This window comes from Cynoglossus semilaevis, chromosome 3 (assembly GCF_000523025.1).
Source record: "Cynoglossus semilaevis isolate Cse_v1.0 chromosome 3, Cse_v1.0, whole genome shotgun sequence".
Classification (NCBI taxonomy): domain Eukaryota; kingdom Metazoa; phylum Chordata; class Actinopteri; order Pleuronectiformes; family Cynoglossidae; genus Cynoglossus; species Cynoglossus semilaevis.
Genome location: NC_024309.1, coordinates 2044111 through 2063515, shown reverse-complemented (window position 1 = coordinate 2063515; position 19405 = coordinate 2044111). Strand labels below are relative to the sequence as shown.

At 37.1% G+C, this 19405-nt stretch overlaps 1 protein-coding gene and 4 non-coding genes across 5 annotated transcripts in view; 1 reads left to right on the top strand and 4 right to left on the bottom strand.

Moving 5' to 3' along the window:
* tgfbr1b (transforming growth factor, beta receptor 1 b) overlaps nucleotides 1-3833 on the bottom strand; it is a 41869-nt gene extending 38036 nt beyond the window's left edge. The window contains exon 1 of the mRNA XM_008307428.3: nucleotides 3702-3833. Within this exon, the coding sequence (XP_008305650.1) occupies nucleotides 3702-3765 (64 nt within the window). The 5' untranslated portion in view covers nucleotides 3766-3833. The remainder of the gene's footprint in view (nucleotides 1-3701) is intronic.
* A 14146-nt stretch (nucleotides 3834-17979) lies between these two features.
* trnas-aga (transfer RNA serine (anticodon AGA)) lies at nucleotides 17980-18061 on the bottom strand. The gene has a single exon. It is a non-coding gene; the product is annotated as a tRNA-Ser (tRNA).
* Nucleotides 18062-18503: 442 nt separating this feature from the next.
* On the bottom strand, nucleotides 18504-18585 carry trnas-aga (transfer RNA serine (anticodon AGA)). The gene has a single exon. It is a non-coding gene; the product is annotated as a tRNA-Ser (tRNA).
* Nucleotides 18586-18785: 200 nt separating this feature from the next.
* On the top strand, nucleotides 18786-18858 carry trnaa-agc (transfer RNA alanine (anticodon AGC)). Its single transcript has one exon. It is a non-coding gene; the product is annotated as a tRNA-Ala (tRNA).
* Nucleotides 18859-19091: 233 nt separating this feature from the next.
* trnas-uga (transfer RNA serine (anticodon UGA)) lies at nucleotides 19092-19173 on the bottom strand. Its single transcript has one exon. It is a non-coding gene; the product is annotated as a tRNA-Ser (tRNA).
* Nucleotides 19174-19405: the final 232 nt, after the last annotated feature.

Here is a 19405-nt window from a genome sequence, read left to right as displayed (position 1 = left end):
AACCACAGAATCCTACATCAGCCTACATCACTGTTCACCTTGTGGACCGGGAGTTTCAGCAGAAAGTATGGTGTCTACAGTCGCAGTATTTCCAGGAGAACACACCAGAGAAAACGTTGCATTTGGGTTGCGTGAAACTCCGACCAACTGGTATCGGCGGGAGGAGCGGCTAACTTGTGTGACCACTGAAGAGCGTGATGGCGCCTGCATATTATTTAACCAATAAAAAAAAAAAAGAAAAAGAAAAAGCGCTAACGCAATCATTTGATATACGAGTTTAAGTTAATTTACCCCACTGCAAATTTACCCCAGCTTTCTGGCTACATGCACACTGTACTTGTCAAATAAGTATAAATATTAATACATATTCCATATTATATTGTCCCATAATAATAATCTATCCACTAAATATATTTATTTAAGGAAACAATATATTTTTATTGTGCGCCTCTAAACAGCCCGTGGCTGTGATGCTGTTATTTTTCATAAAATATATAGCTTTTAATAAAAAAAAAATCATAACATTCATCCAAAAAAAATTACGCATTTTCTTTTGCAAATGTTACAAAATTGCAATATCGCTAAGATGTTCCCTTGTTTTAATATTTCCATATTCTCTCTCTTTTTTCTTTTTTTTTAATTGCTCTTAAAGATGACAACCACATTGACCACGCTGCTGGGCTCCGCAAAAAATGGTGGGACACAGTCGGAAGCAGAAGACACCTCTCAGGGCAGCACAACAGGAACACAACCTCCCAGAGCATGCGCTTGTCAATGAACACATTTGAATATTTTCCTATTTATCGCAAGTCACATCTTCATCATGATACCGAAGAGTGTCACGTTTTGCCAACCACAAAGCCGCACAGTGTGTGAAAACATGTTCCACAGTTGCATTAGTGTGTGAAAATACTGCAGTGTCTTTGCCAGTACATTGTGTACAATCTGAAGCACACTTCTCACAGTAAAAACTGCAAGAAAAAAAAAGGGGGATGTGCTTCTATGCATTTTGAGACATTTCACTTCATAAAGGAACTCTCCTACGGCGAATGGCAACTGAGAATTCACAGTAAAAGGACCGTTACCTCAATTTGTATGGAGAATCTGAACAATTTATAGTCTCCCCTGGCAGCCGCTTGTATTAGAATCCAAGTGCTGACATGGCATTTGTCTTTCCCCACCACTCCAGATAATAACAGACTGTTTACTTACAACGCCTAAAGGAAGCAATGAAGGCAGGCACAAACCCAGAGAGCAGACAAATAGAAGCAGGGCATGTGAGGGATGAGGCAATGAGAGGGGGGGAAAACGAGTGACACAAGCGTGAGGACAGAGCTGACAAGATGGGGGTAGCTGAGGCTGTGAGAATGAGGACAGCAATAGTGACAACACCTAATTCAGCCTCAGTCTTGGAGATTGGATGTGTGCAGGTGCTTGAAAGCGTACTGCTACACTGCTTTGTGCACAAGGCAAATGTGTGAGAGCTGCAGGGGTGTGGTGATGCTACTGCCGCTGCCGCTGCTGCACACTCACACAGCAGCAGCCACGCAACATGCACATGGAGTCATGTAAGGTACTCGCTGCTGAAAAGCCACCACTGTCTGCCTGAACACACATGCAGTATGTTGCACTGTCTGGCAAATGAGGACATTTGCATTTCATGAACCACTTATGTTGCGGCGCAGATAAGAATAACATGATACATTTGTGAGAGAAATATACATTATAAAGACTACATTTACACCTAATACAGCATTGAAGCACTTTATTTATTTATTTTTTTGTGTGTGTTTTATGCTTATGCGCATTCAAACCACCAAAGTCTTTCTCGGAGCAAATGTCGATAGAGATAGGCATGGACTCACACGAATACAATCCTTTCAGTGGACAAAGAAATTCTCTTCCTTGTTGTGTGCTCAGTTCCCGAGCCTACATATCAATTCGATCACCAGCCTGCATCTAAGGTCCACATGTGCACATATAATGCGAACAAAGCCACGCTTCTGGCCGATGAGGGCTTTATGCATGCCGCCTAAAAAGCGTGCTTCTCCATTCATGATGAAGGTCGCTTTCTGTCTCACGCTCTCTCCGTCTACACAAAGGAATGTCATACACAAAAGGAGTCTGCAAGTCAAGAGAACACACTCCCGCACGCACGCACGGACATGCTCACACACACACACATGCATACACAACCATTTGGATCTCTTTTCCTCCTCACAGGTCACACAGTGACCACTGAAACAAAGAATATCATGTCAATTTAATGGCTAACAAACACAGATCAGAGCCAAGAATGGAGAAAAAAAACCCACGAAGGCTGCTTAGTGTTTTATTAAAAGATGTCTGTCGTTCCTACTTTAAACCAGACGGGGAAATGTAAAAACAAATTTAAGCTGTTTCGTGGTAAGCTGATTTCTGAATGTCTAAAATTTGCTCTTGGATTTATTTTTAATTTGACTTTCTTGGGTAAAAACATCCAGGTATCATACTTGTTACACCGTGGCTTTTTACTGACTAATAATTTAGGTATAAAAATAACCGACTGTTTTTGCAGTTGTATTCTACACCGAAAAACAAAAGAATGCTAAAATAACGCAACTCAATCAGAGATTAAATGTGATAACTTATAGCTGTAACTTCTATGGTGAAAAGGGAGTGCCAAAAGGCTACCTTTTTTTAAGCTTGTAACGTGATTGTTGTTGCTATTGTCATGAGGTCGTGGCAGGTTTTTTGCGCCACCTATGGATACATATTTCAATAGAAACGCGAAATGTAACGGGCTAATTCAGTACATTGAGAACATCACAGTTGCAACCCAGCGATGCATAATCATTTTTGTCAATGGGGCTTGGGTCGTACGTGGCCACTCCGGGATCCTCGCTAACCCCCCACCTTTAAATCCTCTTCTTTACTGTTGTCTCCTATTACATTAAAACTCGTGTAAAACAGACGGTCAAAGTTGGACACGGAAGCAGAATAAAAACGTCCAAAGCGTGTGTCTAGTCAGGAACTAGCAGGATAACCTGGTGCAGAGGAGCGTGTCGGACTGCTGCTAAAGGAGGTTTGAAAGTAGGGAGTAAGGGTAAGAGTCCAGAGAATCTACCGAGGACCAATGTTGTGACACAATAGGTGACATGAACGTCATGCAGCGAAAAGTAACGGTACACAAGTATAACACGTTCAGCTCGGAGGCGGCACAAACTTACGGCTCAACTGTGACTGGCTGAAAAAGGGGGAAAACGCGTCTGAGTTGAGCTTCGACCAGCGAGTCAATAAACAACCAATGTTTGACAAAATGGGCAAGAAGATTCTGCCAACTTTGTCTGAACGAAACTAGGCGAATGTTCCAGCGCAGGAGCTCCGCTGCTCTTTGTTGGCAAAGCTCAGTCCGTGAGCACAGAGAACTAAAGGCAACCCAGGAAAGACCAGTTCGAGACCAGTTAGTCCAAGGTTGGCCATTTTGAACCAGACGCGACTTTTAGCTCCTGTTCCTGTTTTTTTTTCTCCACAGACAATAAACATTCCTGAGACAGGCAACAGCAGGCTGGCCGCCGACCCTGCGCCATCTTAGTTAGACACACTCTGCTCCTTCAACAAGCTTTTCTCATCAAACATTGCGGACAATGAGGGAGCAACTTTCTAGAAAAACACCACCCACACATAGCATAACTCCGTGTTGTCCATTAAAGGCCACTTACCGCTGTTTTCTTGTATCCTTGTCCCGACAATAAGAACGACCAAAAGGCATAGTAATGCATCCATCGTGGCTACGGACCAGACTGGCAGTCGAGCGCTAACTTCTCCCTGTGCTGAGGACGGTATGCACTGATTGGCTACAATAATTTTTAGCTCCGCCTCTCCAGCGTTCACCCCGCGAAACCGCGTTTTTGATTGGCGGGGACTCTCACTAGACTCCGCCCCGCTAGAGCAGCTCTACCACTGCTGTAAACAAACGCAAAACCATTCACTATATTCCCTAAGTGGACTTTGATCAGGGTCACGTCCACATTTCCCCTGAGTGTGGTTGAATGGCATTTAAAATTCATAAAAAATTATAAAAATCATTATAAATGTTTGTCATTATTTTTAGTCTTGACCAATGGTTCCCTGGTCTCTGGTTGCCTGGCAATTTGACAAGTGGTCAATACAAATGCGGAAACAGTACAATTTTTGGACATTTGTGTTTTAGACCAAATAATTGCTTTTTAAAAATATTGCAGCAAGTCCTTTGCGGGATGTTGTAATGACATGGTCAATGACTCAGATGGGCGGGTCCAAAAGTATAATTATAATATATATAATATAAATATAATACAAGAAAATGGTACAATAAGATGGGAAGACTAGTAATTTTTCATATAAGAAATGATAAAAAGTCCTGACAAGAACTAAAAGCTTACAAAATGTGTGTATTTTATGCAGTGGCTCTATAATGAACAGCCTGTGAATTTTAAAAACAATTTCAGAAATTCCAGTGGCAGGCAGTGACTGTTAGATAGTGGCAGGCTTCTGATTGGTCAATAGAGCTTTACCGTCATATCTGGGGGCGCATCTAGCTTTGCGCAGAACAAGCAGTGTTGCGCAGAGCCCCCATGTTTGCGAAAGGGGCGATATGCACATTTTGCATGATTGATGCAGCTCACATCTTTGTGGAGTGATAAAGCTCATTATCGCCATCTATTGGGGAATCTAATTCATAACAACCATAGATTTTAGAGAGAGTCAATAGAGTAGAAATATGTCTGTATCCCATACGTGTTTCATTAATTTCATTCTGTAGAAAAGCTGTAAGACAATGCTAAGTCTGGTGTGACGGAGTTCCACAGTGGTGGAGGACAGGGTTGGTTCTGATGGACGGGTGGGCCACCACTTGCTTAGGGCCCCCGTTTAACTAGGACCGTCCCTGGTTGGATGTATTAGCAAAGGTGGAGAGGTTGAGTAAAGGAGTGGACATGCTCATGTTTTTCTTTTTTATCTGAATAAAATAAAATAAAATAAAATAAAATAAAATAAAATAAAATAAAATAAAATAAAATAAAATAAAATAAAATAAAATAAAATAAAATAAAATAAAATAAAATAAAATAAAATAAAATAAAATAAAATAAAATAAAATAAAATAAAATAAAATAAAATAAAATAAAATAAAATAAAATAAAATAAAATAAAATAAAATAAAATAAAATAAAATAAAATAAAATAAAATAAAATGCATTGCTACACAACATTTTGTCTTAAATAATAATTTAATTCTATTATAGTAGGCCAAGTTATGTAATAACATTAGATCAATAAAACCTTTGCTCTTAACAGTACATGAACATGTTATGGCCTGGTGATTTTTTATTTGCAACAGAGAAGAGGATAATGTGAATTAAATATGATCTCACAATAGGAAAAAAAAATCTACTCCCACATGCGAATGAAGTAAATAAAGTGTACTAATTAAAATTTGTTTTTGTTTTTTTTTTTTTGTGAAAAGTAGCTGTGAATTTAAAAAAAAGCATGGCAATCAGCGGTGGTAATGAACATGAAGATGTTGATGGTGGTGGTGCGTTCAGAGTAAACTCTTCAGAAGCACAAAGTAATTACATTTAAATGTATTGTTTTTACGGAGATCATTATGCTTAAACCGTTGGAACCCATTATACTCTGTTTAATGGGCAGATGAACGCAGAACAATACAGTGAGTGATTACGAACAAAAGGACCCCACTACAGAAGATTACAATTTCAAAAAAGCTGTTTTTCTGCTGTAGTCGTTTGTTACCGCTAACGTCTCGTAGGGCAAAATTGGCCATAGTTTATTGATGATAATTGTTACAAAATGAAGATGCTGGAACACCTTTTGATGGTTATGTGAAGGGATCTGGGATTGTTCATGTCATGTTTATAGTTAAGTTTATAGCCATGTTTATTGCTATGCAGTGCTACGGTTTCCTGGTCTGCTCTTGTGGTGGGAATGGGATTTTTTGTGATCACATTTTTATTTTAAATAAAAAGAAAATATAAACAAACGATTGGGAAACAATTAAAAGTAACAACGCAAATAATTGTGATCAATCGTAAGGAGGTAATGCGATTAATCGTGCATTGTTATGCAAAAGTCAACAATTATACCAAAAGCAGTGTATAGTGCACTTTTATTTTAAATTATGGTACAATTTTTTTTGTGTGTAGTATTGAATGAAACAATTAATATAATCTATATATAAAGATAAATTTCTCACTAATAATAACATGTCAACGAGAACACGATAATAACAGCAGTGATTGATTTTCAAGGGAAATTCAGCTTCCTCTATAAATGTCATAAAATAAATTTACTTGTCATTTACTACAAGGGCAACACTCTATTATTGTCAGGACCAAAAATAGCACAGAGATTTTTTTTTGTTTTTTCTGTTAGTTCCATGCGGAGTTCGTGAGTGATGTCTGTAGACAAACTCCGGGCTGTTGTGTGGAGTTTCGCAAGGAGACTTGGTTTACTTCCAGATTCTGTCTTTTTTTCTTCTTACAGTTGATTTTGTCAAGTTCCCTTTATTAGACATCGAGTAGATTTCATACATGAAAAACTGTGCCTGAGGCTACATAGTAAAGGTGGGGTTTATGCTTCTGTCTTACGGCCCAAAAATTCACTGGTGCGATCCCACGTGTTGAAGGATTGTGTTTTTTTCATTTTTTTTTTCTATTCGTTTGTTCTAAGTAATATTGCGCCCTATCTGGGTGAAGATTAATATTCTCTTTATGGGTAGTAGACTAGCTTATTTATTCATAATGGTCACCTCCCTAAAACCTTACTAATTGGTCTTATCCAGCCGTGGGTAAACTTTTGACTGGCGGGCCATAATGGGTCCTAGACTTTGACAGATAGATGGAGCTGTTTCGTTAAACATGATAAATGACATGTAAATGTCATGCATAAAGGCTAAAACGCTAAAATTCTTTTAGCATTTCTATGCCATCTACTGGGGAAATGAGAGTATTGCAGGAAAAAGGCAGATGTATAATGATAATAAAAATGAATAATATAATTTGGCGGACCAGAGTAAAAAAGCCAGATGGAACATATCCGGCCCACGGGCCGTAGTTTGTCCATGTCTGGTCTAAAGTCTGGTCTAATCCATTAATACCGTTTGTCTAATTTTAAAAGGACACATAAGGTAAAGGAGGACGGACAAAATAGTGAGCTTAAATCCAGGCTAAAGGCTAAAATGCTTATAGCCTTCTCTACGCCCTCTATAGAGAAAATGCAGGCATTGCAGGGAAAAAGCAGAACTATAATACAACACAATCTATTATATAAGTTGGACAAATTTGGGCGGGCCGGTTTACAAAGCTGAACGGGCCACGTCAGGCCCCCGAGCCTGGTCTAGGTCAGTGGTGTCAAACATACAACCCACGTGGGACTTTGAATCCGGCCCCCACCCATAAAAAAAAATCTATTATACTTGTACTTCTCACATGAAAACAAAGGGGAAAATGATGGACTTATTGTTATTTATAAGTATTTATGTTATGAATGTACTGGTCCAACCCACTTTTAGTCATCCAATTATGTTGTATGCGGCCCCTGAATCTGAGTTTGACACCCCTGGTCTAGGATGTCCAACTCTCCTCCACTCCAATCCATGACTGTAACTTTTTCTTTTAAATGCTCTTGTGCATTTTTTCTGATGCATCTAACTAGCTAAACAAAGAATAAACACTCAGTTAATTAATTAATAAATGTTACATTGTTAACCTTAAATAAATAAATTAACAAATAAATAAATAAACAAACAACAAAAAGAGTCGGCGCTATGATAGAATCCAGCCTTGAGAACCAGTCTTAAAAGAGATGGAATTCCTACCCCTACAAGACAGAACAAAAGAGACAGCCACAAGTGAAAGTGCTAACATGAATAACCCCAAGGTATTTTTATTATTATTTATAATTACCTTTTTAATTAACTCGCTGACTCTTTGGGCTCGTGGGTGGCCTTGGTAATTGTTTTAATTTGATTTTCCTTTTTGAATCCTGTTTTCTGTTGAACTGGTAATTGTTTTAATTTGATTTTCCTTCTTGAATCCTGTTTTCTGTTGAACATAATAAGCCAAATAAAATGTCATTTGCACATTTATAATTTAGAGAAAACATCATTTTGAAATTGTACAATATTTTATTTATATATACGTATAATTCAAGCCTGGGGTGCCCTCTAGTGGCTGTCAGTGTGAAAATAACAAATAAAATATTTATATATATAAATAATAAGTCGACCTGAGTATAAGTCGCAAAGGAGCGGCTTATAGTTTGGAAAATATGGTACACCAATTAGACTCAAATTACAGCAATGAAATACAAGGCAACATTTCTGTTTGGAGAAGGTGTAGCTTACATTCTTGGTATATGCTAACTATTGGAATGAGGTAGCTAGGGTGTCTGTAACTCACTATACTTCAACTGGGACCAGCTTGAAGCTTAGTGAGATCCGACATAACCAGAGGAGATTCTGGGATTGGATAAATTGTTTCCCGGTTCCAAAATACCCTGTTGTCATGCCTTTGGAACATTGTCTGAGATGATATGACATCAATTAAATCTGTTATTTTTAATCTATTATATTAGAGTGTATTCTGACTGTCTGTCTGTTTGGATCTTGCAATTCAGAATATTTCTGGATGTACTGTATTTATCATCAGAAAATAGAATCATAAGGGAGCAGTAATGCAGGTCAAAGAGCTCCCTTTGGAGCCAGAGGAGGAAAGAGAGGTGAAGCTGACGCGAAACAGGGTTTCTTAGCCTCAATAAAAGTCGAATTTACAATGGTTTAAAAATAAATCTCCACGTAAAGCCCCTTTGTGTGATGTAATTTTTAAAGTTATTTAATGTGGTGATGTGGATATAAATCTTGACACCATATTTCGAGGACCAGCAACATTACAAGCAAACAGGCATTTGGGGCTAGTGGAAAATTACTAGAGCCTGTAGGACGGGCACCTTACGTAGTCCATGGGGGCTACCAGGTGCCCCCGGGGCACCATGTTGGTGACCCCTGCTGTAGGGAGATTACACTGTACAGTGGGGCTTCAAGATACAAGTTCAATCCGTTCCACAACAGCACTCGTGTCTCGATCCACTCGTATCTCGATTGCATTTTCCCCATTAAAAATAACTAAAAACCGCAAACATCAAAACATAGATATGAACAAATGCATAGTTAAAGATAAATAAAGCAACGGGTAAAATATCCCAGCGAGGGACAATGAGTGCGACAGCGACAGCACGACAACGCGTAACTCGATGCTTCCTCGTATCACGAGGAAAATCTTGCAAAAGTTGCTTACTCGTAACTTAGAAAACTTGTATTACGGGTAGCTCGTATCTTGAAGCCCCACTGCATATGAAAACTATATGAGACTAGCTAACATGTTGCCTATTAGCGACACAAAGAGAACGTGTTTAACTGTTAAAGCAGATATGGCAGATAGTTTTCGGTATCGGACATGGAAATGTTGTATTGAGCCGTCCCTAGTCAAAACCATTTGCATCAATAAAAAAAGGTCACTCCTAAACCTTAGTCTGTTAAGTAAAAATATATTGTTTTTGTCGATATATTTGCTAAGGCTGTATTTATTGCATTCTTAATATTTTTAATTATAATTGAATTAAGATTAATTGCATTAAAATTCTTAATGCAGTTAAAGCCCGAATGTGGCGGTGGTGTATATCCAATGATTCCACTTATCAATCCTCTAAAACACAGTTGATACAATACAATCAATATACAATTTTTTCTTTCTCAAAACATCATGATCTTAAAATATCATCTTAAAGCCCCGTTTGTGAACCGTGATTAATCACACTTCCTATGATCGAGTTGATGCTTACTTACGTTCACAATTAATCGCAATTGTTACGATCACAATTTATCTTTCATAATTCATAATGCTTATCACAACTCATCATGATCGCAGTTACAAGTCAGGGCTACTGTGCTTAATTAGTTAATACATTTGAATCGTTTGACAGCCGTGATTTTCTTCTGATCAAAAAGCTCAATGATTCCTTACAATTTGGAATAAATGATGACAATTACTTTTTCTCTTCAGCTGATACAAAGAAACGGGTTGTTTCAAAAGTTGAACATTTTTCTCTCCGCTGCTATACGCGGACGAAGAAATAATCTCAGAAGCACTAAATAAATCGCCAGCAGCCTGCGGTTTCAATCAATGACGTGCGAAGGAGAAACTCAGGCAGAGCTGCTCCCAGCTTCAAACAAACCTTCGCATCCTTGGACATCTCATCTAACTTACTGCTTGTGATGGAAAAACAAAACAAACAACTGCATTCATGCAGGGAATGAAAACAGTGTTGTTTAGAGTCTGGACAATCTTACATAGTCGGTGTAAACACAATGTTGTATAATCACCATGTATATGTGGAAATAACAATCATCCATAACCATGTGAGCTCATTTCTTCCGCAAGAACTGCTGTGTATTTTTATGCAAGTACAGAGTTTAAAATAAAACAAAGAACAAATATCTTTTTTTATCGCCTTTTAGAGCATAGATTAACATGTGAATGTTGATAACACAACTTTAAAATATATATTAAACTTTGCAGTCACATAAGTTTATGTCCTATATATATTAGAGTTTACAGTCACATATGTTTAGTCTATATATATTAGACATTAAAGTCTTATAAAAAATAGAACTTTATTGATAGGGAAATTATTGTGTTAACAGGAGGAGGCGTGCTAACCACTACACTACAGTATATGACAAGTAAATGTCATATACTATATATTTGACTATATATGACTTAATATTACGTTAATGTCATAGACATACATACTATAATTTATATATTATATATAATAATTATTAGTCTTTACACTCATATGTTAACATCATATACATTACAATTTAAAGTCACTCAATTTAATTTTATATATTGTCTATTTGACATTGCAGCTATACAAGTTAATGTCATATATATTAGACTTTACGGTAGTATAAAATAATGTCATATATATTAGACTTTACAGTAGTATAACGTAATGTCATATAGTAGACTTTACTGTAGTATTAGATTATGTTATATATATTGACTTTACTGTCACATGGTGACGTCATATATATTAGACATCAGTGACAAATGTAAGTCATAAATATTACATCACAATAATATATGCTAAAGTTAATTAATTTTATTTTGTCTAAAAAGAGAAGTGAAATAAATAAAAAAAAGTATACCAGAATAAGTCCTACGTGCAGAATTCAGACAGGACTCAAATGTAGCACTTGAGAGACCAAGATCAGGTGCAGATAGATCATTTACAATGTCTAAAATGTAAATACTTAACAAACAACAACAACCAGGAGCACAGACAAACACGAGCATAAGCATGGAAACTTCAAACAACATACCATGGCCAACATACGCCGAACAATGATCCAGCAGGGACATGTACATGAGGGAGAGAGGAATATATACCCAGGGCAGCAGGTGACACAGGTGAGACTGATGCCACTGATTACTGATTAAGTGCAGGAAGTTCAAGAACTTAATATATTATATAAGACAGTATAGCATATAATTATAAAAACAATCGAAATATATATTCTTGTTTTAAAATTATATTGAGTTATAAGTAAAGTTTCTATATAATACATATATATCCACTTAATAGTATTAATATATTAAAACATATAACATATAAGCCAATATATTATATAATTATAAAAAATATATAAATATATATATTAAATACATAAATATATTGTCTAAAAGTTATATTGAGTTATATTATAAGTAAGATTGGATATATGTGTAAAACTGCCCAACACTATATGCATATATATATATAATGTATATACATATGTATAAATATATATCTCCAAGTGTGTTGAGCTGTTTTTCACTCTTCCAACCCCTCAAAAATGAATACTTTCAAAATCAAAACAAATAATATTGAATATTGAATATTTAACATATTCAAGACTGAAATGGAAACAGATTAAAAGTATTGAAGCGTTGTAACAGGCTTTGATCCAGCCACATCTGACCCATCACTTTTTGAAAGAACTTTTGGAAGAATTTCAGGCTTTCAGTGACAGGACTATGTTTGGACCTGATAAAGAAGAGAAAATGAAGACATGTATTGAATACATGTAGAGAATGAGGCTTTTCACAGATATTTATAGTGAAATGTTTTGACTGTTTTGCTGCTGTGACACTAAATCTATCTGTAAGGCAGAATATTCTAACTGTCACTTAAGGTTGAAAACCATACCAATTTAAGTATTTCAAAGTTTCAGTATTTTCAAAGGTCACTCTTCTTTTTCTTATGAATAAATACAAAGATGAGCAATACATCACCTTCTATTGCATATACTGTATGTTGACCTTTACTGTTTTAGAAGAAATCAATATTGCGCTTTATCACAGACGGATTGCAGTCATTTTAATTTGTGTTTATGTCTGCTCGAACTCTCTTAATATTGTAGAAGACAAAAAACAAAAACAAAAAAAATCGGGCACTTATGTCCATCCATAACATGTTTCCTTATTGGACAGAGGACCACATAAAGTTAAACTTACAATATTAGATTTAACCATATAACTGACACTACTGGTTTGCTTTACTTTGTTGTATATTGTTCAACATCAGACTATCCTTTAATAGGTTGTTCTGGTTCTCTTGCAGAGTTCATAGAGTTGAGTTTGACACAGCCAGCATTCATTTGTTGTTCCTGACTGCGCTAGCTGGCGGGTTGTGTCTGACCTTTTCACCTCTCCACATCAGCATTTCGGCCTCACTGTGGTCCAAGAAGGGGGTGGTGAGCCCTTCTTGATTTACTCTGCTAAGCAAAAGGCTCATAGTAAAGCTATTCTTGTGGGGACACGTTGTCCTTGTGGGAATATTGAAAATACAGTTTGGTTGTCAGGATAAGAAAGATGGATAGATGGATGGATGGATGGATGGATGGATGGATGGATAGATAGTTCTGCTCATTCTACTGAAATCTCTCTATGTGTGAGTCACATCCCTTGTGCAAATAGGAGAAGATATTTAGGCTTAACTCGTATTTATTACAGAATCAGCAAAATAGGGAGTTACGCATCCCTGACAAACAGCAAATGATGTCAGTTCACGAAATCTGACCAACTTTATTTCCCTGACCCAGGTTTTTAAGCATAACAGAGTTGTGCACCAAACCGTTGACGTCTTCTGATTTGATGGATTTGTCCTTCTTCTTGGAGTCATCCTTCTCTGATTAGATGGCCTTCTCCTTCTTCGTCTCAGTCATACCAGTAATTCCAAAAATATTTCCTCTCTTTGTCACACAAATGCTCAGTGGTTTTCAATTTCTTGAAGCTTCAGTTTTATGATGCAATAATTACACTACTAGTTAGTCATAAGACATTAAGATTTTCACTTGTATTTTCTTACAGTAGGTTGATAGATAGATAGATAGATAGATAGATAGATAGATAGATAGATAGATAGATAGATAGATAGATAGATAGATAGATGGATGGACGGACAGATAGACAGACAGCTAGACAGCTAGATAGATAGATAGTTTCTTTTAGTTGCTTTTAATTAAACTTACAAATTAAGGGTCCTGGAGGACCTGCCGATGGTTCCAGTCCATCGGAGGACAACATACAGAGACAAACCACCCTAGGACAATGGTTCCAACTCCCAAGGCCGCTGACCACCACCGGTCCGTGGATCAATTGGAATCGGGCTGCACAGAAAGAATGCATAACTTATTAGATAATTTCTGTGTTATTTATTGGCACAGAAAGAATGCATAACTTATTAGAACATTTCTGTGTTATTTATTATCTGATTCTAAACAATGTTTTATTTTGAAAAACTACTGGATTAGCTCCGCTGCATCTATGTTTTATTTTGAAAAATTACCGGATTAGCTCCGCTGCATCTGTCTGTTACTCACACGATATATGTCAACATGTTTGCCTCGGTCATAAAAAACAAACGTTTTTGGAAAGTTTTTTTGTGCAGGGTAAAAGAGTTAATGAGGAGACAGAAGAAGAGCCTACGTCTTCAAAGAAAAAGAAAGCTGCATTTTATAGGGAATTCCAGGAGTCCTACTTGAAATATGGATTTATTGTGACAGGTTGTTCTGATGCACCAAGCCTGCACTGCATAATACACAGCAAATGGTGCTCTAATGAGGCAATGGCGCCTTCAAGCATATTTTAAGAGCATATTTTTGGACTTAGGGAGAAAACGGGATAATTGGAGAGAAACCCAACACCAACTGAAGAACCATCAATTTCTTGTTCAATTTATAATGTGACCAAAGTGTCTAAAAGCGCTCGAATAATCATTAAACAAGTATTACAGTGCACACACTGTGTTAGTTCGGTGGCAAACATCACTGACTATATATGTTGCTGACATGTTTTCGGAATACCCACGCCTGGACCTTCCTGCTCTCCAAAACTCAGCTAAAACAACAAAAAGATTTGTGTGTTGATAACCTGGAGTTGGACAGAGTCACAGTAGGACAAGCAGAGAAAGCCAGAGACAATGCAGCCCCTCGTCATATACAGCTTCTCCCACAATGCAGTTTGGTTTCAAACAATGAAAACAACTTGAGTGCGTAACTAGGAAGAGTGACATTGGGAGTAATGCGAGATAAAAAGGAGTGCAGGGAACTACCGTGGCCTCCACATAGCACAAAGACAACTTTCTCACCCTTCCTCCTCTATCACTCCAGTATCTGTTGTTAGTTTATGCATTTTGTGTCATGTCGGCATTGCTCCTGCTTTGTGTAGTTATTTTCCACTTTGGCTCGTGTAGCCCACTGTGGCACTACGGTTTTAAGATCAGGTTTTCATAGGTGACATTTTTCATCTTTTCACATGTTAATAATTTCTGCTGCAATATATTTTCATACCGTATCTATCAACCACCACAGTGGCCTTCTGCTCGGATGTGACATGACGAAAACATTTTTTTTTTCTTTTTGAGTTCGGATTGTCATGAAGGTTACAGACAAGGTCCGTGCCTGTCTATCTGTCTAACAACACTGTCTAATCTGAATAAAAACTCTTAGATTTGTTTAGACTTTTTTTATCTTTAACAAAGGACTCTTCACCTAGAAAAACATCTGAATAATGAACTAATCTGGAGGTCGCTAAATTGGTTCGTTTTCGAATGAGGACAATGGAGTCCTGGACAGATAATCAAAAGAAGTACACTTAGCAGGGGCTTTTAAAAATGTAAAATGTGAAACTTCATTTTTGATGATTAAACTAGTTCAACATTTTTAAGAGATGGACAAAAAGGACGTGCATTGTGTATTAAACAATCCATCCACTCATCATTGTTCTAATTCAGAGTCGGTACAGACATTATGTGCAGAAACTGCAGGAGCTGAAAACACCATCTCAGAACCCAGCGTGTGTTTGAAGGCGCTTCAACGACAGGTCAGACCAGCCTCACTGAGCACAGGTTAGCAAGTAAGTCTGCAGTCGACAGGCTGAAGACACAATGGTATTATTGTTAAGGACAAGGACTTCATTCAGGGTTTGAAAGAAACTAAAATCAACCAATTCTATGGAGCTGAATTTTGAGGTTTTTCTCTTTTTTTTTTGCATATTTTTCTTGGCAATCATTATTAATACTTGCTTACTCGTTTAGATATAAAATACAAACATCTTTTTTGTCTTTCTGTTCCAGCACATACATTTTTGGTCATATTTTCTGAATGTTTATAAATCTCAATTAATCATAATTAATTATCATTATGATTAATTATCATTAATCCATAGCTAACCTGTATTTAATCAGTAATAGTCAATATTGACATCCCTGATGTTAAGATATCAGCCAAGCTCTTGATCATTGATCATTGAAAATTGATCATTGATTGTAGGGGTAAGAACTTTGGTAGGCTGTAAAGATCCATAAATTAGACGCATCATTGTTTAAGCCGAAGGGTTAAACAATACCTTAACATAGAGCTGCTGCAACTGTTATTATTTGTTTTTAAAATAAAAAAAAGGCTTGTGAAATGTTGGTTTCTTTAAGAAAGAAAAACAAAAAAATCCATTTGATATTTGTTTTCAGCAATAACATCTCTCCAGAACACTTTGTATTGCTCTCAACAAACACAGACCTTGGTGCAGCCTGATAAGAGGAAAGCATTTCACCCACTCACATAATATCTCACATGATGTGTTACTCGCTTGTCTCAAGGTAATTACTCAAACCATTGGTTTTTCATGGAAGCAGGATGCATGCACAAATTTGCACATGATAAATATGTGCCACATGGAATCTTGATTCAACAGGTTTTCTGCCAGAACACTGCAGCTGGTGATTGCACTGGCAGTCTTTTTTGGAACTTACTGAGGGTTAGAAAAAAACCTGCAGTTGGGCTGCTACGGAGTGCAAATTAGGGAAAACAAATACAACTCCAGTAAAATAAACAGGACACAGAATAACCTTACTAAATAACTCAGATGGAGTTCTTAAATGTTTATTTACTTAATTTCAGGAGGGGCCCATAGAAACCTTCCTTAAAACAGGGGTTCCCAAATTTTTCCATGCCAAGGCCCCACCAACAGCATTAGCTTCTGGCCGGAGACACCCTTTGCGAATCCACAGATAATGCAAAAAATATGTAAAGAAAACATAAACTTTAGAATGTATTGCTTAAACATTGCTAACGACCTGTGCTACGTGTTTTATATGCTTTTTTTCTAAATAGAACAGACAATAAGTAACCCCCTTAAATATTTTTCTGATTTCTCTTGGTAAAGATTTTGACCTAGAATACAGGAATAGATTTATATTTCAAAAAAAATAATGTTTGGATTGTTTTTGAACCATGTGGTGAAATCGTAGACCAAGATTTTTCAATGTGGACTTAGCACCTTGCTAGTTGCTCGTTGCCAATAAAGCCTACTTTTTGTTTGTTTTTTGTAAACAAAGATTAGGTTCCTCCACTCCTTATCTTGCAGCAAGAGTTGTAAATACATTTATCAACATATTATCAATCGACCAGTTACAAATGAAATTAAAAATAGAAAATTTAAGGAGGCACAGCTGTATTCTCTGCTAATAACGGGATAACATTATATAAGTTTGGATGAAAATGTTATTGCTACTGCTCATTTTAATGGCTTAACTTACACAGTATACTCTTCAGCAGCTTAGACACAGTGTCCACAGCATCCCTGCAAATGTGAAACTGTAATACATAATTTAGTTACCCTTTGCTATCCTAGCAAAGCTTTTTAATTCTATATTTTTCTAGCAGATGCATTTCTACAACAATTTCAATGTACTATAGAATAAATCTGCACTATGTAGCCTTGAAAAAAAGAGTGAATATTTCCATCTAGAAGAATTTTATTGAATGCAGTTGGTTTTACATACACTAATGACATGCTTCAGACAAATAGCTGGACTAGAGAAATCTAAAGCAAAGTCTCAGCTATTTTAGACTCACAGTACACCTCAAGGCCCAGAGACACTCCTTTGAGTCCACATTGTCCACATTTTGGCCAGGGAAGACAGATGGTTTGAGAGAGCAGTAAAATAAGCTATTTTCATCAACCTGGAAACACCATCACTCAACAGAGGTGGAGAGGAGAAGACACAACCGATTACCTATATATAAAATACTCTTATTAACTATACCTATAACCTTAACCTTAACTATATATAAGATTCACCTCCCATCTGCCAGTTTCACAGGCAATTGTTTAAGAAACAGCTTTTTCTAATAACCTCACAAACAATTGGTCATATCCAGTTTAGCGGAATCAAAGTCCACATCGTCCATGGCATTTAAGTTTTCAAGATCAAAATTGTCATTGTTAGAGGAAACAAGTATGACTTTTCAGTTTACTGTTTTTGTGTAAACCTTCTTGTCTAATTCTGCAACACTGGTCTTACCATGAACTGTTTCTTGTAACAGCCCAAAACAACACACGTTGTCGACAGAATTCGAACCTGTGCGGGTTAACCCCAATGGGTTTCTAGTCCATCGCCTTAACCACTCGGCCACGACAACTGCAAAACCATTGATTGAATGATTAGCTTTTTCTAATAAGCTCACAAATAATGTGATTTCCGCTTAAGTGGGGTCAATGCCCGCATCAAAAATGTAATCTTCAGAACAAAAGAGTATGACTTTTCTGTTCACTATTTTTGGATTTCAAGTCCATCGCCTTAACCACTCGGCCACGACAACTACGAACCCTGTGATTCAGTCACACCCCAGCAACGCACAATAAGGCCAGAGAACCGGCTGGTTTGAGAAATAGCTTTTTCTAATAAGCTCACAAATAATGTGATTTCCGCTTAAGTGGGGTCAATGCCCGCATCAAAAATGTAATCTTCAGAACAAAAGATTATGACTTTTCTGTTCACTACTTTTGTGTAAACCTTCTTGTCTAATTCTGCAACACTGGTCTTACCATGAGCGGTTTCTTGTAACAGCCCAAAATCACACACGTTGTCGACAGGATTCGAACCTGTGCGGGGAGACCCCAATGGATTTCTAGTCCATCGCCTTAACCACTCGGCCACGACAACTAAAAACCAGCTGATTCAGTCACGCCCCTGCACCACACATTCAGACCAGAGCACCAACTGGTTTGAGAAATAGTTTTTTCTAATGAGCTCACAAATAATGAAAAAAAATTAAAATTATCTTCAGTACTTCTAGTTTCTTTGAGCTGAAACTGTAAGCCATCTTTATGGCTTTTATAAAACTCAAAGTTTCTTTAAACAGCGGGGGATTAGCTCAAATGGTAGAGCGCTCGCTTAGCATGCGAGAGGTAGCGGGATCAACGCCCGCATCCTCCATGGCATTTCTGTTTTCAACTTCAAAAATGGGAGGATCCACTCTCAGCCACCATCTTGAAAACATTTTATAACTGTGATTAACAAAAACGCCAATTGAGCGAGATCTAGCTATCTGTAATCTCATGTGGAATTAAAATAATAAGTGGACAATAAATAATAAATAAAATCTAAACCCTTGCTGTGTACCCTGATCTTATCAAGATACATTTCTTGTAAAAGCCCAACAAGGTACACGTTGTCGACAGGGTTTGAACCTGTGCGGGGAGACCCCAATGGATTTCAAGTCCATCGCCTTAACCACTCGGCCACGACAACTGCGAAACCATTGATTCAGCCATGCCCCAGCATTGCACAATAAGGCCATAGAACCGGCTGGTTTGAGAAATAGCTTTTTCTAATAAGCTCACAAATAATGTGATTTCCGCTTAAGTGGGGTCAATGCCCGCATCCCGCATGGCATTTACATTCTCACAATAAAAAATGTAATGTTCAGAACAAAAGAGTATGACTTTTAAGTTCACTGTTTATGTGTAAACCTTCTTGTCTA